Source organism: Narcine bancroftii, chromosome 4, assembly GCF_036971445.1.
Source record: "Narcine bancroftii isolate sNarBan1 chromosome 4, sNarBan1.hap1, whole genome shotgun sequence".
Taxonomy (NCBI): domain Eukaryota; kingdom Metazoa; phylum Chordata; class Chondrichthyes; order Torpediniformes; family Narcinidae; genus Narcine; species Narcine bancroftii.
The window spans coordinates 317,637,844-317,659,287 of NC_091472.1; the positions used below are offsets into that span (position 1 = coordinate 317,637,844).

Consider the following 21,444-nt stretch of genomic DNA (forward strand, 5'->3'; position numbering starts at 1 on the left):
AATCAAACAATTCACGTGATTTAAAGTGCACATTCCAGATTTTATTCAAGGTTATTTGTTTACGTGTTGGTTTGACCATGTGGAAATTACAGCACGTTTTATACATGGTTCCCCCATTTCAGGGCACCGTAATGTTTGGGACATTTGGCTTCAGGTGTTTGTGTTTACGCGGATATGCTTAATTGCTTCATTGGTGCTGCGCTTCCTCTAATCTTTTGATCACCTTTGGAGTCTGTAGTTGCCATTTTTCAACATGAGGACCAGAGTTGTGCCATTGAAAGGCAAAGAAGCCGTTATGAGGCTGGAAAATGAGAATAAAACAGTAAGAGACGCCACCCAAACCTTAGCATCAACAGTTTGGAACATCATTAGGAACCAAGAGCACACTAATGTGGACGTGTCAATGACAACTGTCCACAGACTTCATGAACAAATACAGAGGCTACACAGCAAGATGTTTTTCTTCTTTGGCTTGGCTTCGCAGACGAAGATTTATGGAGGGGTAAATGACCACGTCAGCTGCAGGCTCGTTTGTGGCTGACAAGTCCGATGCGGGACAGGCAGACACGGTTGCAGCGGTTGCAAGGGAAAATTGGTGGGTTGGGGTTGGGTTTTTCCTCCTTTGTCTTTTGTCAGTGAGGTGGGCTCTGCGGTCTTCTTCAAAGGAGGTTGCTGCCTGCCGAACTGTGAGGCGCCAAGATGCACGGTTTGAGGCGATATCAGCCCACTGGCGGTGGTCAATGTGGCAGGCACCAAGAGATTTCTTTAGGCAGTCCTTGTACCTCTTCTTTGGTGCACCTCTGTCTCGGTAGCCAGTGGAGAGCTCGCCATATAACACAATCTTGGGAAGGCGATGGTCCTCCATTCTGGAGACGTGACCTACCCAGCACAGTTGGATCTTCAGCAGCGTGGATTCGATGCTGTCGGCCTCTGCCATCTCGAGTACTTCGACGTTGGAGATGAAGTCGCTCCAATGAATGTTGAGGATGGAGCGGAGACAACGCTGGTGGAAGCGTTCTAGGAGCCGTAGGTGATGCCGGTAGAAGACCCATGATTCGGAGCCGAACAGGAGTGTGCAGAAACAGGACGGCCAGATTACAGTTTGCCAAGAAGTATGTAAAAGAGCCTGCAGAATTTTGGGGAAAGGTCTTGTGGGCAGATGAGACCAAGATGAACCTGTATCAGAGTGATGGCAAGACCAAAGTGTAGAGGCAGAAAGGAACTGCCCAAGATCCAAAGCATCCCACCTCATCTGTGAAACCTGGTGGTGGGGTATTATGGCCTGGACATGTCTGGCTGCCACAGGGACTGGGGGCCACTCATCTTCATTGACGATGTAACTGCTAACGACTTCAGCAAATTCTGAGGCTACAGTTCGAGCAAATGCCTCCAAACTCATTGGACAACACTTCATCCAACAGCAAGACAATGATCCCAAACAGACTGCGAAAGCAACAGTTTTTCAAAGGCAAAAAACTGGAAAATTCTTGAATGGCCCAAGTCACTCACCCAATCGAAAGCCAATTGATCATCCCTTCGATACTTGGTGAGACCCCACCTGGAGTATTGTGTGCAGTTTTGGTCACCTTATCTAAGGATGTTCTTGCAATGGAGGGAGTGCAGAGGCGATTCACCAGGCTGATACCTGGAATGGCAGGAATGACTTATGAGGAAAGCTTGCGCAAATTGGGATTGTACTCGCTGGATTCTGAAGAAGATTGAGAGGGGATCTCAGAGACATATAAAATTCTGGCAGGACTGGACAGAATGGATGCAGATGGGATGTTTCCAATGGTGGGAAAATCCAGAACCCGGGGCCATGGTTTGAGGATAATAGGCAAACCATTTAGGACCGAGATGAGGAGGAATTTCTTTACCCAGAGGGTGGTGAATCTGTGGAATTCATTGCCACAGAGGGCAGTAGAGGCAGGTTCATTAAATATATTTAAGAGGGAATTAGATCTATTTCTTCAGTATAAGGGTATTAAAGGTTACGGAGAGAAGGCGGGGACGGGGTACTGAACTTTAAGATCAGCCATGATCTCGTTGAATGGCGGAGCAGGCTCGAAGGGTCGAATGACCTACTCCTGCTCCTATCTTCTATGTTTACTGAACAGAAAAGCTCAGGGGACCAGCCCCCGAAATCAGCAGGTGCTGCAGGTGGCTGCAGTCGAGGCCCGGCAGAGCAGCACCAGACTGCAGGTGGCTGCGGTCGAGGCCCGGCAGAGCAGCACCAGACTGCAGGTGGCTGCGGTCGAGGCCCGGCAGAGCAGCACCAGACTGCAGGTGGCTGCGGTCGAGGCCCGGCAGAGCAGCACCAGACTGCAGGTGGCTTCGGTCGAGGCCCGGCAGAGCAGCACCAGACTGCAGGTGGCTGCGGTCGAGGCCCGGCAGAGCAGCACCAGACTGCAGGTGGCTGCGGTCGAGGCCCGGCAGAGCAGCACCAGACTGCAGGTGGCTGCGGTCGAGGCCCGGCAGAGCAGCACCAGACTGCAGGTGGCTGCGGTCGAGGCCCGGCAGAGCAGCACCAGACTGCAGGTGGCTGCGGTCGAGGCCCGGCAGAGCAGCACCAGACTGCAGGTGGCTGCGGTCGAGGCCCGGCAGAGCAGCACCAGACTGCAGGTGGCTTCGGTCGAGGCCCGGCAGAGCAGCACCAGACTGCAGGTGGCTGCGGTCGAGGCCCGGCAGAGCAGCACCAGAGAAGATACTCAGCACCTGGTGATGTCCATGAATCACAGACATCAAGCAGTCATTGCCTGCAAGGGATGAGCTGCTACCTGAGGGATGGGATCCCCTTCATGTACTAAACATGGCTACTTTATTATACCATTGCCATGTCCCAAATACTACAATGCCCTGAAATGAGGGGACTATGTAGGAAATGTGCTGTAATTTCCAAACGTGCACTTAAATCACGTGAATTGTTTGATTACAAATTTAAAACTGTGGAGAACAGTGGCAAATAAAGGAAAAAAAAAATCCCAAACATTATGGAAGGTGGTTTGTGTTTCAGGGGTGTGTGGGGGGTGGTATAGGATTGATCTCACATAGTCCAAACACCCTCCACAGTTGCCAACCATAAACACATGGTGGCTGTGACCTCAGCATGGGACCTGTTCCCCAGCCACAAGACCCAGTGGGTAACCCCAGCCTCACCAGTGAACAGCGACCCTAGAAGAGGGAGGTACGGTTCACGAACAGTCACGGGAGATCCCGGTCCCTGGGGCAGGGGGGCTAGGGTTGGCAACAGCACCAACCCCCATCCTGCCACGGCTCAAGTGGAAATATGGGTGGGGAACCACAATCAACATTATTGCTGTTTTGAGCATGTGGCCATTCACCAGACCCTCACACCCTTCCTGCTCGATGGGTTTCATGACTTCCTTCCGTCCTTCATTTAGCCCCTTGCCCATTCTCTGTTCCACTAGGAGCTCCTTGGGCCTGACCCCAGGCGATGTCTGACAGGGAGCTGACCCCCCAGTACCTGGATCCTGATGGATGGTTTGTGGGGGGGTGGGGGTGGGTTGAGCGCCAGGGCACTCTGCAGGTGACAAGGTCTGCCGTACAGGAGGGAGAGAGCAAGTGCCCAGGGGAGGCAGGATAGGGTGGGTGGGGGAATGCATCCACCATGGGGAGCCTCGCTCAGAGAACGGTTCCAGGATTAGGAAGGACTGGGTGGACAGCTGGTGAATCTCTAACCAGGAGCTTGGATCACTGAGGGGTTGGGGTGCAAGCTCAGATGGGGAGTCCTGGGGCAGAGCAGCCTCATGACGTGTGGAATGGTGTGGCAGGATTGAGCAGTCTCCAGCTCCTGTGGTGGTGATGGACAGAATGGAGCTGAGATGGAAGGTGAGCGAGGTCCAAGAGGCTGAACCACTTCCCCATGTACCTGTTATCAACAGGCTTGGGTACTGGTGGTGACCAGCTCAGAGTGGGTGGGATTGTCCTTGTGTTTCAGGCAGGATGGTGGCAGGGTATTCAGATTAAAGTGAGAGCTGCTACCTGAGGGATGGGATCCCCTTGATGGTAAAGGAAGGGTTAATGGAGCACATGAGGCAGGGCTGAAGGACACAGCTCAGACCATGGGGGAGTGATGCTATTGGATGGAGCTCAAAGCCCACCCTGGGGAGATGGAGAATCAGTCTGGGGCAGGGAGCAGCTGTTTGTCAGGGGAAGGATCCCCCACCCTCCTCACCATACCATCTTCTCCCAGTCCCGCAGTGTCAGAGATGCCATTCCCCTCCCTGTAAATAAAGCATCCATCCATCTCCAGGAATCCAAATGGCCCTGCAGTCCTACTGTCTCAAGGCCCCACATCCCAGTGACTGAGATCTCCTTGTGGTCCATTCTCTGATCTCCCAGTGATCCAGAGACTTGGATCTCTCAATGATACAGTTTGTTGGAACACCCAGTGCCCTCATGACCCAGTGATCTCTCTGGTCTTCTTGTATCTTACCAGTGATCCAGTAACTGCTAGGGTCAGTCCAGAGAGCCACTGTGTGCAGCGTGGACCCCTTGCCGTTGAAGACAGGGCCAATGGCGGGCTGATGCGTGGGTGATAGGGACTGGAGGGTCCTGGTAGAGCAGGGAGCAGAGAAAGGGGCTGGTGACTGGAGGAACAGCAGCAAGGTGTGGAATCAAGCCCGACTGAGTGACCACTCCCACGTCAACATTTTAATCCTCAGCTGCCGAACATTTCACTGCATTGTCACAACCTGTGTAACCCAGAACTTGTGACTGGACAAGACTTTCTCTCATATCTATTGAAGCAGAAAGTTTTAGCAAATATTCTGTTAAATGTTTTGTACTAAATATTTTTGTTACATTTCCGATGAGGTGGAAACTGTGCTATTTATTCAACTATAATTTATCTTACCCTTCATCTTTGTCTTTTGTTATGACAAAGCATTTATTTAATAAAGATGTGTACACGGCCCGCAGTGTGTTAGTTGAGCTTCCAACAGCAGGGTAAGCACCGCGTTTCTCCCTCCCAGACTCCTTCCTGACAAGGGACGAGTAGGTATCTGGGAAGCACCAGCACTGCCCAACAGCAATTGCCCCTGTGAGGGAATTGGGGGGGAATGGCCTGTTTGCCCAGACAGGTAAATGGATGCAAGAAACAGAGGGTAGATGGGGGTGAGGTAGGAAGGGTCCGATTGTCATGGAGTAGGTTTGAAGATGTCAGCGGGCTGGAGGGCCTGTCAGTCATTATTTTTTTTAAATTAGACATACAGCACAGTAACAACCCATTTTGGCCCACCAGTCCGTACTGCCCAATTGGAAACCAGAGCCCCCAGGGAAAACCCACGCAGACGTAGGCAGAGCATACCAAGTTCTTACAGACAGCGCAGGATTCGATCCCCGGTCCCGATCACTGGTGCTGTAACAGTGTTGCGATAACCGCTACGCCAACAGAGCCACCTGTTTGGAGCATAGGACTTAACAGAGAGGCATAGATAGAGTGGACAGGCAGCACCTGTTTCCCAGGGAAGGATCAGCAAACACCAGAGGACGTGGGTACAAAGTGAAGGAAGTTTAGGGGAGACGTCAGGGGTAAGTTTTAAAAATAAATAAATAAACAGAGTTGTGGGTGGCTGGAATGCCTCGCTGGGAATGGTGGTGGAAGCTGGAATAGGGGCATTCACAGCCCGAGGAAAGAGCTCCACTTTACCATGACACATGCACGCACACACACACGTGCGTGCAGCCTGAGGGAAGCATCACAATTGCCAAAACAAACACGGTGGACAATTCAGAATGTCAACCCTGAACTCAAGTGGAAAAGGTCATGACTGGAAATCATCGCTCCAGGGGATACAACAATGGGGGGAACAAGACAAGCTCTGGAAGACAAATTAAAATCAATTACATTTTGCCCTTTTATTGAAGGGAATGAGGGGGCATTAGAAACCCCACGACCAGAACTTAACAAACAGGACCAGCCAAGTTTCCAAATGTTTACAAGGCCTTTATATTCCAAACATCCCAGGACTGGATCTGGGTTGAGAACCATCTGAATGACTTCAAGTGGAAGAATGGGAACGAGAATGTAGAGCCCCAGGGTGCAGGCAGATGGCACCAGGGAAGGGCAAGTAGACTCACCCAGCCTAACATGCAAGGCACCCACATTACCAGTGTGCCCAAGAATGGTATTGAATGGCGAGAGTCAGGCTAGGACTTTGGAGACTGCATCACGACTGGGGGGACCCAGGATCAGTGTAGAGAAGGTCAACCAGGTTAAACTTTGCAGGCTCAGTGGCAGAAGCAAACTGGAATAGACTCTTCATGGAGGATTGTCTCGGGAAGGGACTGCGGCTGAGTGACATAAAATGTTGGGTAAAGTTGATCCAAAGAACCTTGCTGAGGTAGAGGGGTCAGTGACTGACCATGAGATTGTGTCAATATTTCAGTGGAACAGACGGAATTACAGTGGGATGGGAAAGAAACTGGCTCAAGTGGACTGGAGAAGACAGCTCGATGGAGTGCAGAACAGGATGATATTTCTCCAAGAAATAAGGAAACTGCAGGATAATATATTCCAAGGAAAAGGGTAATTAGGAATGGAAAAATGGCACAAATGTGGCCAACGAAAGAGGTTACGGCTAAAATAAAAGCAAAAGGGAGGACAGACAAGCAAAAAAACTAGGGGGAAAACAGGATGGGAAACTTAAAAACTTACAGAAAGAGACAAAGAAAGTCATTAGGAAAAAAAAGATTAATTATGAAAGTTGGCAGAAATGTACAAAAGGACACTAAGAGTTTTAAAAAGAATATATAAAGACAGATGGGTAGATCTGGGACCGATTGTTAATGAAGCTGGAGAAATTAATGGGTAACAAAGAGATGGCAGAGGAACTCAATGGGGATTTTGCACCAGTCTTCACTGAGGAAGACCATAGCCACATACCCGATAGTCAGAGGTCTCGGGGAATAGAATTAAGTACAGTCAGGATTACTAGAGAGATGGTGGTTGGTAAACTGAATGGACTAAAGGTAGATAAGTCTCCCGGACAGGATGAGGTGCACCCACAGGTTTTGGAGGAGGTGGCCTTAGAGATCGTGGAGGCTTTGGACAAGATTTTCAAGAAACCAATAAACTTGGGTATGGTTCCGGAGGACTGGAAGGTCACAAATGTAGTTCCGCTGTTTACGAAAGGAGGGAGGCAGAAAAAAGGAAATTATAGGCCTGTTAGTCTGACATCGGTAGATAGAAAAGTTATTGGAGTCGATCCTCAAGGATGAGGTTATGGAATACCTCAAGGTGTACGACATGATGGGTCCAGGCCAGCATGGGTTCATGAAGGGAAGATCCAGCCTGACCAACCCATTGGAATTTTTTGAGGAAATTTCAATGAGGGTGGACAAGGGAGAGAGGCTGTGGATGTTGTGCATTTGGATTTTCAAACGACCTTCAACAAGGGGCCGGACGAGAGGCTGTTTAATAAGATGAGAGCCCATGGAATTATAGGAATGATATTAGATTGAGTGGAGGATTGGATGATAGACAGGAAGCAAAGGGTGGGAATAGAGAGATCCTGTTCAGGTTGGTTTCTGATTACTCGTGGTGTCCGCAGGGATTGGTGTTGGGGCTGTTTCTGTTTACAATGTATATTGATGATTTAGATTATGGACTGAATGGTTTTGTGTTGGTCATCCAGAGAGCAGTGTCCTGGCCCTTGCATTCTCACACTGTCATGCTTAGTGTCCCAGTACAGTCACTGACCCCTCTGTCCCCACAGTCAGTTCCCACACCGGTCAATGACCCCTCTGTCCCCACAGTCAGTTCCCAGACCAGTCAATGACCCCTCTGTCCCCACAGTCAGTTTCCAGACCAGTCACTGACCCCTCTGTCCCCACAGTCAGTTTCCAGACCAGTCACTGACCCCTCTGTCCCCACAGTCAGTTTCCAGACCAGTCACTGACCCCTCTGTCCCCACAGTCAGTTTCCAGACCAGTCACTGACCCCTCTGTCCCCACAGTCAGTTTCCAGACCAGTCACTGACCCCTCTGTCCCCATGGTCAGACCCAGCCGTCACTGACCCCTCTGTCCCCACGGTCAGACCCAGCCCAGTCACTGACCCCTCTGTCCCCACAGTTAGACCCAGCCCAGTCACTGACCCCTCCGTCCCCACGGTCAGACCCAGCCCAGTCACTGACCCCTCTGTCCCCATGGTCAGATCCAGCCCTGTCACTGACCCCTCTGTCCCCACGGTCAGACCCAGCCGTCACTGACCCCTCTGTCCCCACGGTCAGACCCAGCCCCGTCACTGACCCCTCTGTCCCCACGGTCAGACCCAGCCCAGTCACTGACCCCTCTGTCCCCACAGTCAGTTTCCAGACCAGTCACTGACCCCTCTGTCCCCACAGTCAGTTTCCAGACCAGTCACTGACCCCTCTGTCCCCACAGTCAGTTTCCAGACCAGTCACTGACCCCTCTGTCCCCACGGTCAGACCCAGCCCAGTCACTGACCCCTCTGTCCCCACAGTCAGACCCAGCCCAGTCACTGACCCCTCCGTCCCCACGGTCAGATCCAGCCCCATCACTGACCCCTCTGTCCCCACAGTCAGACCCAGCCGTCACTGACCCCTCTGTCCCCACGGTCAGACCCAGCCCCATCACTGACCCCTCTGTCCCCACGGTCAGACCCAGCCCAGTCACTGACCCCTCTGTCCCCATGGTCAGACCCAGCCCAGTCACTGACCCCTCTGTCCCCATGGCCAGACCCAGCCCAGTCATTGACCCCTCTGTCCCCATGGTCAGACCCAGCCCAGTCACTGACCCCTTTGTCCCCACAGTCAGACCCAGCCATCACTGACCCCTCTGTCCCCACAGTCAGACCCAGCCCCGTCACTGACCCCTCCGTCCCCATGGTCAGACCCAGCCCCGTCACTGACCCCTCTGTCCCCACGGTCAGACCCAGCCCATTCACTGACCCCTCTGTCCCCACGGTCAGACCCAGCCCCGTCACTGACCCCTCTGTCCCCACGGTCAGACCCAGCCCAGTCACTGACCCCTCTGTCCCCACAGTCAGTTTCCAGACCAGTCACTGATCCCTCTGTCCCCACAGTCAGTTTCCAGACCAGTCACTGACCCCTCTGTCCCCACAGTCAGTTTCCAGACCAGTCACTGACCCCTCTGTCCCCACGGTCAGACCCAGCCCAGTCACTGACCCCTCTGTCCCCACAGTCAGACCCAGCCCAGTCACTGACCCCTCCGTCCCCACGGTCAGACCCAGCCCAGTCACTGACCCCTCTGTCCCCATGGTCAGATCCAGCCCCATCACTGACCCCTCTGTCCCCACAGTCAGACCCAGCCGTCACTGACCCCTCTGTCCCCACGGTCAGACCCAGCCCCATCACTGACCCCTCTGTCCCCACGGTCAGACCCAGCCCAGTCACTGACCCCTCTGTCCCCATGGTCAGACCCAGCCCAGTCACTGACCCCTCTGTCCCCATGGCCAGACCCAGCCCAGTCACTGACCCCTCTGTTGCCATGGTCAGACCCAGCCCAGTCACTGACCCCTTTGTCCCCACAGACAGACCCAGCCATCACTGACCCCTCTGTCCCCACAGTCAGACCCAGCCCCGTCACTGACCCCTCCGTCCCCATGGTCAGACCCAGCCCCGTCACTGACCCCTCTGTCCCCACGGTCAGACCCAGCCCATTCACTGACCCCTCTGTCCCCATGATCAGACCCAGCCCAATCACTGACCCCTCTGTCCCCATGGTCAGTCCCTGTGGTTCCAACACAGTCTGTGACCGGGGCCCCAATCACCACACGTCCACTCTGCTACTGAGAGCCTGAGCCTCGTTGTCCCAGTAATTGGCACCACAACTGGTGGGAGGGGTGATCAGAGGGTCAATGGATCAAGTAAAGGCCAAAGATCACACAGTCAGGGTCAAAGGGGAGGGAATGGGGAAGTCAGAACGTGAGTGGCTGGAAGCACCCATCATTACAATATCAGCGGCCTGGCCAGCGTGAACTGAGAATGCCGGCCTTTGGTCCTGGCTTGGGGAACATCAGGAGTGAAGGATCTGCTCCAGTTACAGATCCTGGGGACAGATCTGACCCCCTCAGGTGGACTGTCAGAACTCCTGGACCCCACAGGAGCCAAAGAGGAAGGGGATGAGGATACACGGGTGGATGGGGTAGCCACTAATCTGCCTCACTGAGACCAGAATTCCTGGTGGGAATGGCCTAGCCCAGCTCCTGTGTCCTGCTGGAAAGTGATGAAGACGTGTAAGCAGGAAGACACTGTCCAGCCCTTGTACCTGCCTGTCTCTGTAACACACCATCATATCCAGATACCAGAATAAAACCAAGATCAGAGAGAATGAAGAAACAATAGAACATTACCTCACAGTACTACAGACCCGACAGCCCTTTTAGTCTGTTAAACTATTGTTCTCCCTAGTCCCACTGACCTGTGCCCAGTCCATAGCCCCCCACCCCCCCCACCGTACCCCTCCCATCCATGTACCTGTCCAAATTCTTCTTAAATGTTAAAATTGAGCCCACATTCACCACCTCAGCTGGCAACTCGTTCCACACCCCCACCACTCTCTGTGTGAAGAAGTTCCCCCTCATGTTCCCCCTAAACTTTCCCCTTTCACCCTTAACCCATGTTCTCTGGTTTGTATCTCACTGACCCTCAGTTGAAAAAGCCGACCTATATTTACTCTGTCTACCCCCCTCATAATTTTAAATACCTCGATCAAATCTCCCCTCATTCTTCTAGGGAATAAAGTCCTAACCTGTTTAAACTTTTGTAGTACACCACGAACGCCTGCAGACCCCTTGGTTGAAGTAAAAACACGACGCTGGAGAAACTCAGCAGGTCAAGCCCTTTATACAGCAAAGATAAAGATACAGAATCAATGTTTTGGGCCTGAGCCCTTCACTTTTCCCTGTAACCCCAGTTCAAGTCCCAGAAACATCCTAGTCAATCTTCGCTGCACTCTTTCTATCTTATTGATATCCTTCCTGTAGTTCGGTGACCAAATCTGCACACAATCCTCCAAATTTGGCCTCACCAATGTCTTATACAACTTTACCATCCCAACTCCTGGGCTCAATACTTTGATTTCTGAAGGCCAAGATGCCAAAAGCTCTCTTTACAACCCTGTCCAGCTGTGACGTCACTTTCAGGGAATTAAGTATCTGTCTTCCCAGATCCCTCTGTTCTACCGCACTCCTCAGCGCCCGACCATTCACCGTGTACGTCCTTTCTTAGTTTGTCCTTCCAAAATGCAACACCTCACACTTGTCTGCATTAATTCCATCATCCATTTACTGGCACAGTCTCCCAGTTGGTCCAGATCCCTCCGCAAGCTTTGAAAATCTTCCTCATTGTCCATATCGCCTCCAATCTTAGTGTCATCTGCAAACTTGCTGATCCAATTCACATTATCATCCAGATCATTGATATAAACAACAAACAATGGTCCCAGCCTCGAACAGATGTTCAGCATCATTCCCCGTGGCAAATTCTGACTATAACGGTGACTGATTCACAACGGACTCCTAACAATCCAACAGAAAACACAAGTTCAAGGCAGACATTCGCTAAGTTCTGCGAGGTAGAATTAGAGGGGTCACTGAGTGCGGTGTGAGGGAGGGGAATTAACATCAATGGCCCTGAACACAGTGTGTGGGGGGGTGGATAACTGAGTGCAGTGTGAGGGACGGGGATTAACATCAATGGCCCTGAGCGTGGTGTGAGGGAGGTGGATTAACATAAAGGCCCTGAGTGCTGGGCGAGCGGGGTCACTGAGTGCGGTGTGAGGGGGCAACACAGTTAGTGCAATGCCTATACAGCACCAAATGGGATCAGGTTAGAATTTGGCACTGTCTATAAGGAGTTTGCATGTTCTCCCTGTGTCTGTGTGGGTTTTACCCAAGGGCTCCAGGTTTCTCCTACCCTTCAAAACGTACCGGGAGTTGCAGGTTAATTGGGTGGCAGGGGCTCATGGGCCAAAACGGCCTGTTAACGCTGTTTGTCTAAACTTAAAAAAAAATTAATGTCAGTGACCCCAGGGGAGAGGGGTCACTGAGGGAGGGGGGGATTAATGTCAGTGACCCCAGGGGAGAGGGGTCACTGATGGAGGGGGGGGGATTAATGTCAGTCATACTGGGGGGGAGAGAGATGACTGAGCGAGGGGAGATTAATATGAGTGACCCCGGGGGTGAGGGGGAACTGAGGGAGGGGGGATTAATGTCAGTGACGCCAGGGGGGAGAGGGGGCGATTGAGGGAGGGGGGATTAATGTCAGTGACCCCAGGGGAGAGGGGTCACTGATGGAGGGGGGGATTAATGTCAGTCATACTGGGGGGAGAGAGATGACTGAGCGAGGGGAGAATATGAGTGACCCCAGGGGTGAGGGGCAACGGAGGGAGGGGGGATTAATGTCAGTGACGCCGGGGGGAAGAGGGGGCGACTGAAGGAGGGGGGATTAATGTCAGTGACGCCGGGGGGGGAGAGGGGGCGACTGAAATTGGGGAGATTAATGTCAGTGACGCTGGGGGGAGAGGGGGCGACTGAGGGAGGGGGGATTAATGTCAGTGATGCTGGGGGGGAGAGGGGGTGACTGAGGGAGGGGAGATTAATGTCAGTGACGCCAGGGTGAGAGGGGGCGACTGAAGGGGTAATTAATGTCAGTGACCCCTGGGGGAGAGGGGGCGACTGAACGAGGGGTAATTAATGTCAGTGACCCCTGGGGGAGAGGGGGCGACTGAACAAGGGGTAATTAATGCCAGTGACCCCTGGGGGAGAGGGGGATTAACATCAGTGACCCTGAGCACTGGGCGAGAGGAGTGACTGAGTGGGGTGAGAGGAAGGGAGATTCATTTCAATGGGGTCATTGACTTTGCTATAAACTGTGTGTGATGTGCTCCACATAACGTACACAGAGAAACAAGTATTCTGGAAGGCAGTGAGGCATGTACACACACATAGACACGTGTGTGCACATACACTAACACAGACACACTAGCATGTGAGTACATACTAAAGGCACACGTACACACTTGGGTGCACTCACGCTGACGTACCCCATACACATGACTATAGAACCATAGAAAAACTGAGGTTCTCCATCAGCCAGCTCCCCACCATGACTACCAGCCCCCCCCACATCTCCATCGGGCACACTGAACTCAAAACGGTCAACCAGTTTACCTATCTCGGCTGCACCATTTCATCGGATGCAAGGATCGACAACGAGATAGACAACAGACTCGCCAAGGCAAATAGCGCCTTTGGAAGACTACACAAAAGAGTCTGGAAAAACAACCACCTGAAAAACCTCACAAAGATCAGCGTATACAGAGCCGTTGTCATACCCACACTCCTGTTCGGCTCCGAATCATGGGTCCTCTACCAGCATCACCTACGGCTCCTAGAACGCTTCCACCAGCGTTGTCTCCGCTCCATCCTCAACATTCACTGGAACGACTTCATCACCAACATCGAAGTACTCGAGATGGCAGAGACCGACAGCATCGAATCCACGCTGCTGAAGATCCAACTGCGCTGGGTAGGTCACGTCTCCAGAATGGAGGATCATCGCCTTCCCAAGATCGTGTTATATGGCGAGCTCTCCACTGGCCACCGAGACAGAGGTGCACCAAAGAAGAGGTACAAGGACTGCCTAAAGAAATCTCTTGGTGCCTGCCACATTGACCACCGCCAGTGGGCTGATCTCGCCTCAAACCGTGCATCTTGGCGCCTCACAGTTCGGCGGGCAGCAACCTCCTTTGAAGAAGACCACAGAGCCCACCTCACTGACAAAAGAAAAAGGAGGAAAACCCCAACACCCAACCCCAACCAACCAATTTTCCCTTGCAACCGTGTCTGCCTGTCCCGCATCGGACTTGTCAGCCACAAATGAGCCTGCAGCTGACGTGGACATTACCCCTCCATAAATCTTTATCCGCGAAGCCAAGCCAAAGAAAGATAGAACCATAGAAGACTATAGAAACAGGCCTTTTGGCCCTTCTAGTCTGTGCTAAACCATCCTTCTGCCTCCCATCTATGTACCCGTCCAAATTCTTCTTAAATGTTAAAACGGACCCCACATTCACCACTTCAGCTGGCAGCTCGTTCCACACCCCCACCACTCTCTTTGTGAAAAAGATCCCCCTTATGTCCCCCCTAAACCTTTCTCCTTTCACCTTAATCCACGTCCTCTGGTTTGTATCATGTACACACACACATCTCCAGCCCATCCATGACCTCTCACAATGGCTGTTACTCCAGTCTCGGGACTCTCCAAGGGCAGCAGCTCAACAGTGTCAAAATCCATGGAGATCATTCAGCCCATCAGCCCACCCTAGCTCCACAATGGCTCTCCTAGTAACACCACTGGTGGCTTTAGGCCTTGTCCTCCCCACACCCAATACAACAGGATGGCAGGAAGCCAGGACTTGGCTGTGACGAGCATGGCTTAGCACTGGCAGGCTCCTCCCCCCCCCCACCCCACCACCCCACTTCTCTGCCCCTCAACCTCCCTCCCTTGGACCCTGCTCTCTCTGGCCCCTTCCCCCAGACCACCCCCTTCACTTCAACTCTCTGACCCTGTTTTCTCTCTCTGTCCCCCACCCAACTCTGCATTCCCCCTGCTTCCTCCTTTGGCCCCTCCCCTCTATGCACTCCTCCACCCCTCTCCCCTCCTCGCCCCCCTTTGCAACCCCTGCCTTCCTCCTGCTCACTACTCCCTTCCATCCCCCCAGCTCTGCCCCCTCTCTGCATCCCCCCCCTCCAGACCTGGCCTCTCTGCCTTCCTCCCTTCCCTCTGCTCCCTCCTCTCTGACCCTCCTTCCTCTGCAACATTCCCTCTACTACCCCCTCCTCTCCACCCACCAGCATTAACCAGAGGACTCCGGTCTGTTTTGAGGTGATTTCCTAACCTCTGTGTGATTTCCCCCTCCCCAACCCTAACCCTAACCCTCCCACACCACCCATGGCCGCTGCCCCAAGTTTACCCTGCCACTCTCCACCCGCCCATCCCCAATCTGGGGTAGGGAGACCCAGTGCTGGGCAGCCTTGCTGTGGTCGCAACCTGGGAGGTTGGTGTTCGATTGTCCTGCTTCTGCCCTTCGGGGAGCCACTCTCACAGCCCTGGCTTCAGCCACTAATTACCAGCCCACACGACTTGCCAGCAGCTAGTCACTCATCTGAGGGCCCTCGGTCTGAGTGTGGTGGGACAGCGCCAGACCAGAAGGAGCCATGGTGGACGCAGACGTTCAGCAGGAGAGCTGAGAGGGAGAGCAGCAAGATGCTCCCCACTACCCCAGCCTCTCCCCGGACACTGGTTTCAGCACAAATCCTTCGTACAACACCCAGTAGGTGGAGGGGGCCTGCCTTTTGGCACCTTCCTCTTTACCATGCAAACACGGGCATGGGACGTGGAGGAGTCAGTGTCTGGAGAAAGACCAGATACAGCTCCAACAACTTCTACTGCATGTGCTGTAGGGCCTGCACCGTGTGGGAGGTTCCCCTGCATCATGATCTGCACCGTGGGAGGTTCCCCTGCATCAGGATCTGCACCATGTGGGAGGTTCCCCTGCATCAGGATCTGCACCGTGTGGGAGGTTCCCCTGCATCAGGGCCTGCACCGTCTGGGAGGTTCCCCTGCGTCAGGGCCTGCACCGTCTGGGAGGTTCCCCTACGTCAGGGCCTGCACCGTCTGGGAGGTTCCGCTACGTCAGGGCCTACACCGTCTGGGAGGTTCCCCTGCGTCAGGGCCTGCACCGTCTGGGAGGTTCCCCTGCGTCAGGACCTGACCTGTCTGGGAGGTTCCCTTGCATCAGGACCTGTACCGTCTGGGAGGTTCCCCTGCTTCATGATCTGCACCGTCTGGGAGGTTCCACTGCTTCAGGACCTGCACCGTCTGGGAGGTTGACCTGCATCATTACAATATTCCACACACAATATCCACACTGTTCCAAAATGTGAAAACACACCAATGCGTACAGAGCAAGGACTGCCCGTGCTCCAGGGCATCTGTTGCTTGATGTCACCCATGCACTGGTGTAGGCATTGTTCCCTGACAGTTCATTTTGCATAGGATGGCGTCAGCTCCTCCCACACAACTCTCTGGATTCAGGACCCTGATGTCAGAGTCCCTGGGCTCAACTCAAAACCTGCGCTCATGGGGAGGGCTGTCCTGTACCCCTACCCCACTACCTGCAACCACCCTATTCTTATGACTCTTCCCCTAACCCCCCCCAACCTACCACACCCACTCCTCAACTTTCTTCCCCATAATCCCTCCCTCTTCATACCCTGCACCCCACTCCCCTGCACCCCCGATGCAGGAGTCTTTGTTCAGGACGCATGTGGGAGTGGGAGGTTCGCGTTGTTCTGTGGCAGCAAGCAGCAGCGATGGCACTCAGGGTCCCCGCGCACCGTGGGTGACCCTGGGATGACCTTTCCTGTATGAGGGTTCACACACCAGCACTCTCCACGCTGCCCGTTCAACGATGTCTTACACTGGGGACAGTGAAGGACAAAGCAACAAGTCACCATCAATACAACACCAGCACACCCTTCTAAAGCAGGGGTCAGACCCAGGGACAAGCCCCCTTCCTGCACTCCCGGGTCAGACCAGGGGTCAAGCCCCCCACCCCCAACCATCAAATCAATGCAACACCAGCAAACCCTTACAGAGCAGGGGTCAGACCCAGAGACAAGCTCCCTCCACACTGTCCCATCACACACTCCCGGAGTCAGACCCAGAGACAAGCTCCCTCCACACTGTCCCATCACACACTCCCGGAGTCAGACCCAGAGACAAGCTCCCTCCACACTGTCCCATCACACACTCCCGGAGTCAGACCCAGAGACAAGCTCCCTCCACACTGTCCCATCACACAATCCCGGAGTCAGACACAGAGTGAAGCTCCCTCCACACTGTCCCATCACACACTCCCGGAGTCAGACACAGAGTGAAGCTCCCTCCACACCGTCCCATCACACACTCCCGGAGTCAGACACAGAGTGAAGTTCCCTCCACACTGTCCCATAACTCACTCCTAGGGTCAGACACAGAGTGAAGCTCCCTCCACACCGTCCCATCACACACTCCCGGAGTCAAACACAGAGTGAAGCACCCTCCACACCGTCCCATCACACAATCCCGGGGTCAGACACAGAGAGAAGCTCCCTCCGCACCATCCCATCACACACTACCAGGGTCAGACACAGAGTGAAGCTCCCTCCACACCGTCCCATCACACAATCCCGGGGTCAGACACAGAGAGAAGCTCCATCCACACCATCCCATCACACACTCTCGAGGTCAGACCCAGAGTGAAGCCACCTCAACACCGTCCCATCACACACTCTCGAAGTCAGACCCAGAGTGAAGCTCCCTCCACACTGTCCCATAACTCACTCCCAGGGTCAGACACAGAGTGAAGCTCCCTCCACACCGTCCCATCACACAATCCCGGGGTCAGACACAGAGAGAAGCTCTCTCTACACCGTCCCATCACACAATCCCGGGGCCAGACACAGAGAGAAGCTCCCTTCACACCGTCCCATCACACAATCCCGGGGTCAGACACAGAGAGAAGCTCCCTCCACACCATCCCATCACACACTCCCAGGGTCAGACACAGTGTGAAGCTCCCTCCGCACTGTCCCATCACACACTCCCAGGGTCAGACACAGAGAGAAGCTCCCTCCGCACTGTCCCATTACACACTCCCGGGCTCAGACACAGAGTGAAGCTCCCTCCACACCGTCCCATCACACAATCCCGGGGTCAGACACAGAGTGCAGCTCCATCCACACCGTCCCATCACACACTCTCGAGGTCAGACCCAGAGTGAAGCCACCTCAACACCGTCCCATCACACACTCTCGAGGTCAGACCCAGAGTGAAGCTCCCTCCACACTGTCCCATAACTCACTCCCAGGGTCAGACACAGAGTGAAGCTCCCTCCGTACTGTCCCATCACACACTCCCAGGGTCAGACACAATGTGAAGCTCCCTCCACACCATCCCATCACACAGACCCTGGGTCAGACACAGAGTGAAGCTCCCTCCTCACCGTCCTATCACACACTCCCGGGGTCAGACCCAGATTCTGATGACGAGTTTGGGCCAGTCACACACTTTGTACAATATATAGATAGACCAAAATGCTAAAGTGTGCAGTCGAACAGAAACTTGTAAAGATAAACTATTTGATGGATAGGTAATAGAAAAAGGGGATGCTCTATACGAAGATGGATCAAGGTTGATTCCAAAGGATATTAAGAAAGCTGTTGGTACATATAGGGGCATAAATCTCTAAAATGCAGATATTTTAATGCAAGGAGCCTTGTAATGAAGGTGGATGAGCTGAAGATATGGATTGACACTTGGAAGTATGACGCTGAGAGGCCCCATCTGGAGCACTGTGTTCAGTTCTGGTCACTGGGCAGCAGGAAAAGTTGTCAAGCTGGTGAAAGTGCAGAGAAGATTTACGAGGACGTTGCCAGGACTCAGGGGCCTGAGCTACAGGGAGAGGTGGAGCCGGAAAGGGCTTTATTCCTTGGAGGGCAGGAGGGTGAGGGGAGATCTCACAGAGGAGGACAAGATCACTAGAAGCCATAGATCTGGGGAACACGAGTGTCTATCGGTGACCAGAGGGACATGGGTTTAAGGTTGGTGGTGGTGGTGAAGGGGGGGGGGGGGGGGGGGGTAGATTTAACAGGAACCTGAGGGGTAACATTTCTTCACTGAGGGTGGTGGGTGTGTGGATGGGCTGCCAGAGGAGGAGGTTGAGGCAGGTACTGAGAACATTTTGAAGCATACGTGGATAAGGATGGGTTTAGAGGGATATTGGCCAATCAAGAAATGTGTGGGTTGTAGGTGGATGGAACTGGAAGGGCATTGAAAATGGGTGAAGGGGGTTTGAGGGAGGGGGAAATGAGGTAAGGAGAGACCCCCAGAGATAGATCTGAAAAAGAGAGGACACGGAGACAGGAGCTGAGCGACGCTCGCTGACTGGTTTACCTGCTTGAGGTTGTAGAGTCCGTGGCGGTCACAGTTCGGGATGTAGAGAGCGTACAGATGTTCCAGGGGCCCGCGCTCATCTGGGAGATGCAGAGACGCTATCCTCTCCAACACCTGATCCAGTTCCAGCTGGCACGTGGTCTGGGGACATGGGGAGATGGAATGAATGCATCGGAGAACAGGCCCATAATGACCCCAGGGGTCTGTGTCCCTTTGCTCACAGCTTCCATCAGGGGTCGTAGTGAGCCACCCAGATCACCTGCTGCTGGAGTCCTCACTCCAGCTGCTCCTTCTGGACCAACTCCCCCCTCCCCCAGTCAACACAGACAGGTGGAGGGGTCCTCTTAAAACCTAGTTACCTGTCCCTGGCTCTCACTCCTTTCCACTCCTAATATGGGAGTATGGGGCCCATTCCTATATACACATCCCACCAAAACTCAACTCCCTCCCCTCTCAACCAGCAGTGAGTGGGAGGGCTGGGAGGTGATGTGAAAACAGCTAGCAAATGCATACGTTTCTCATCTCCATATGCTGGGGAGAACCGACTTGTTCACTGTTGAACTGTTAATCCTTCAAGAGCTGAAGGATATCACGTATGTTCCATGCTGAATGTATCACCACATACCAATGAAAGGAACCTGTGTGGAATGAGCTGCCGGGGGGAGAGGACGAGCCAGGGTGAATCACAACATTTGGACAGGTACATGGATCGGCAAGGAGTGGAGGGATTGGTCCGAATGCAGGCAAGTGGGATTACTGCAGTTTAGAATTGATCTACGTGCACAGAATATTCCACACAGTATGGGCCTTTCAGCCCATCTATGTAAACCGACTCCACAACAATCTAACCCTTCCCTCCCACCCAAAACTCTTTAATTTTCTTACATCCATGTGCCTGTTTAAGATTTAATGTCCCTATTATACCAGCCTCCACCACCCCACACCATGTATTCCAGGCCCCCACCTCTTCCTGTGGAGAAAACATACCCCTGCTGTCATCTTGACGAGGGGTGTTGAAGGGCCTGTTCCCAATCAACATTTTAACTCTGATCCCTTCATCATCTCATCTCTACCTGTGTAACCTTCTCCAGCCACGAGCCCTCCCGGTACCTCCAGGTCAACGCCCCATCACTGACAGACGTCCTCAGCTCCCTGGGCATGGAATTGCTCTACTCAATCCCTGCCTCTTTCTCCTCCCATTTAATATTAATGTAAACCTACAGCGCGGAAACAGGCTCTTTTGGCCCACGAGCCCATGCTGCCAAATTACACCCCCTAGTACATTTTGAACAGTGGGAGGAACCAGGGAAAACCCACATACAAACTTCTTACAGATAGAGCGGGATTGGAACCCCAGGCCCGAACACAACAGCATTGCGCTAACCGTGCAGCCCTCGAGTTGGGCTGAGACGCCCTTGGAACTCAGCTGGGTTTGGAAAGGATGGTCAACGCAGACTCGTCAAACACAAGTCTCCTTAGTTCAACAGCAGATAAAATGGCAGAGAAGGTTGATAGAGGGGGTGTGAAGGTAGATGGAGGAACAATCACAACATTCAAGGCATTTAGACAGGTCCATGGATGTGAAAGGTAGGGAATGAGGGCTGAAAGCAGGGAAATTTTTTTTAAAAATTTTTATTTACAGCGCAGTAGAAGCCAATTCCAGTCATTTAAACCCATGCTGCCCAATTACACCCCAATTAACCTGCCACCCCTTTATGTTTTGGAGAGAGGGAGGAAACCGGAGCACCTGCAGATGGGGGAAAACATACAAACTCCTTACAGACAGTACCGGATTAGCATTAACCGCTACACCCAGTGGGACTCGCCTGGTCAGCATGGACAAGTTGGGATGAAGGGCCTGTTTCCGAGCTGGAGAACTCTTCGATGATTCAGAGGTGTTTTCAGGAAGGAGGTTATCTCAGCCAAGGTCCGCACAGCGAGGGTCAGTAGCAGCATGGGCAGAAAGTGGGCTCGATGACAGACAGCAGCGAGCAGAATGGTCTTGGGCAGTACGCACTGCACTGTTACCCCTCGTCTGCCTCGATGATTGGGACATGGTACACAGGATAAAAGTCCCCAGGTCTGCAGACGAGGCGACGCTTGGCAGTGAGCTGGGGAGAACAGCTACAGGCTGCAGGAGGCCATCTCACACACACACTCACACCACCACCACCTCCCGCTGCCTTGGAAAAGCTGCCAGCATTTAAAGACTCATCCAATCTCGGCCACAATCTCTTCATCCCCTCCCGCCAGGAAGATTCACGTGTGGGATCACACACAGCAGATCCTTGCAATAAGGACCAGACTTGGGAACAGAAATTGGACATTCAGCCCATCAAGACTCCCCCACCATCACGAGCTGGTCCATCTCCCCACTCAGCCCCACTCCATAACCTTTGATGCCCTGGCTCATCAAGAACCTATCAATCTCTGCCT

At 53.3% G+C, this 21,444-nt stretch overlaps 1 protein-coding gene across 2 annotated transcripts in view; it reads right to left on the minus strand.

Annotated features, from left to right (window-relative positions):
* Positions 1–19: 19 nt before the first annotated feature.
* Positions 20–21,444, minus strand: part of LOC138762312 (insulin-like growth factor-binding protein 2) — a 49,636-nt gene continuing 28,211 nt past the window's right edge. The window contains exons 3-5 of one of the 2 annotated variants that reach the window (XM_069936065.1): positions 19,009–19,149; positions 16,286–16,493; positions 212–301 (exon numbers count right to left, since the gene is read on the minus strand). In XM_069936065.1, coding sequence (XP_069792166.1) covers positions 16,329–16,493; positions 19,009–19,149 — 306 coding nt within the window. In that variant the 3' untranslated portion in view covers positions 212–301; positions 16,286–16,328. Of the gene's footprint in view, positions 302–16,285; positions 16,494–19,008; positions 19,150–21,444 lie in introns of both variants that reach the window. The other variant, XM_069936066.1, reaches the window with a different exon arrangement.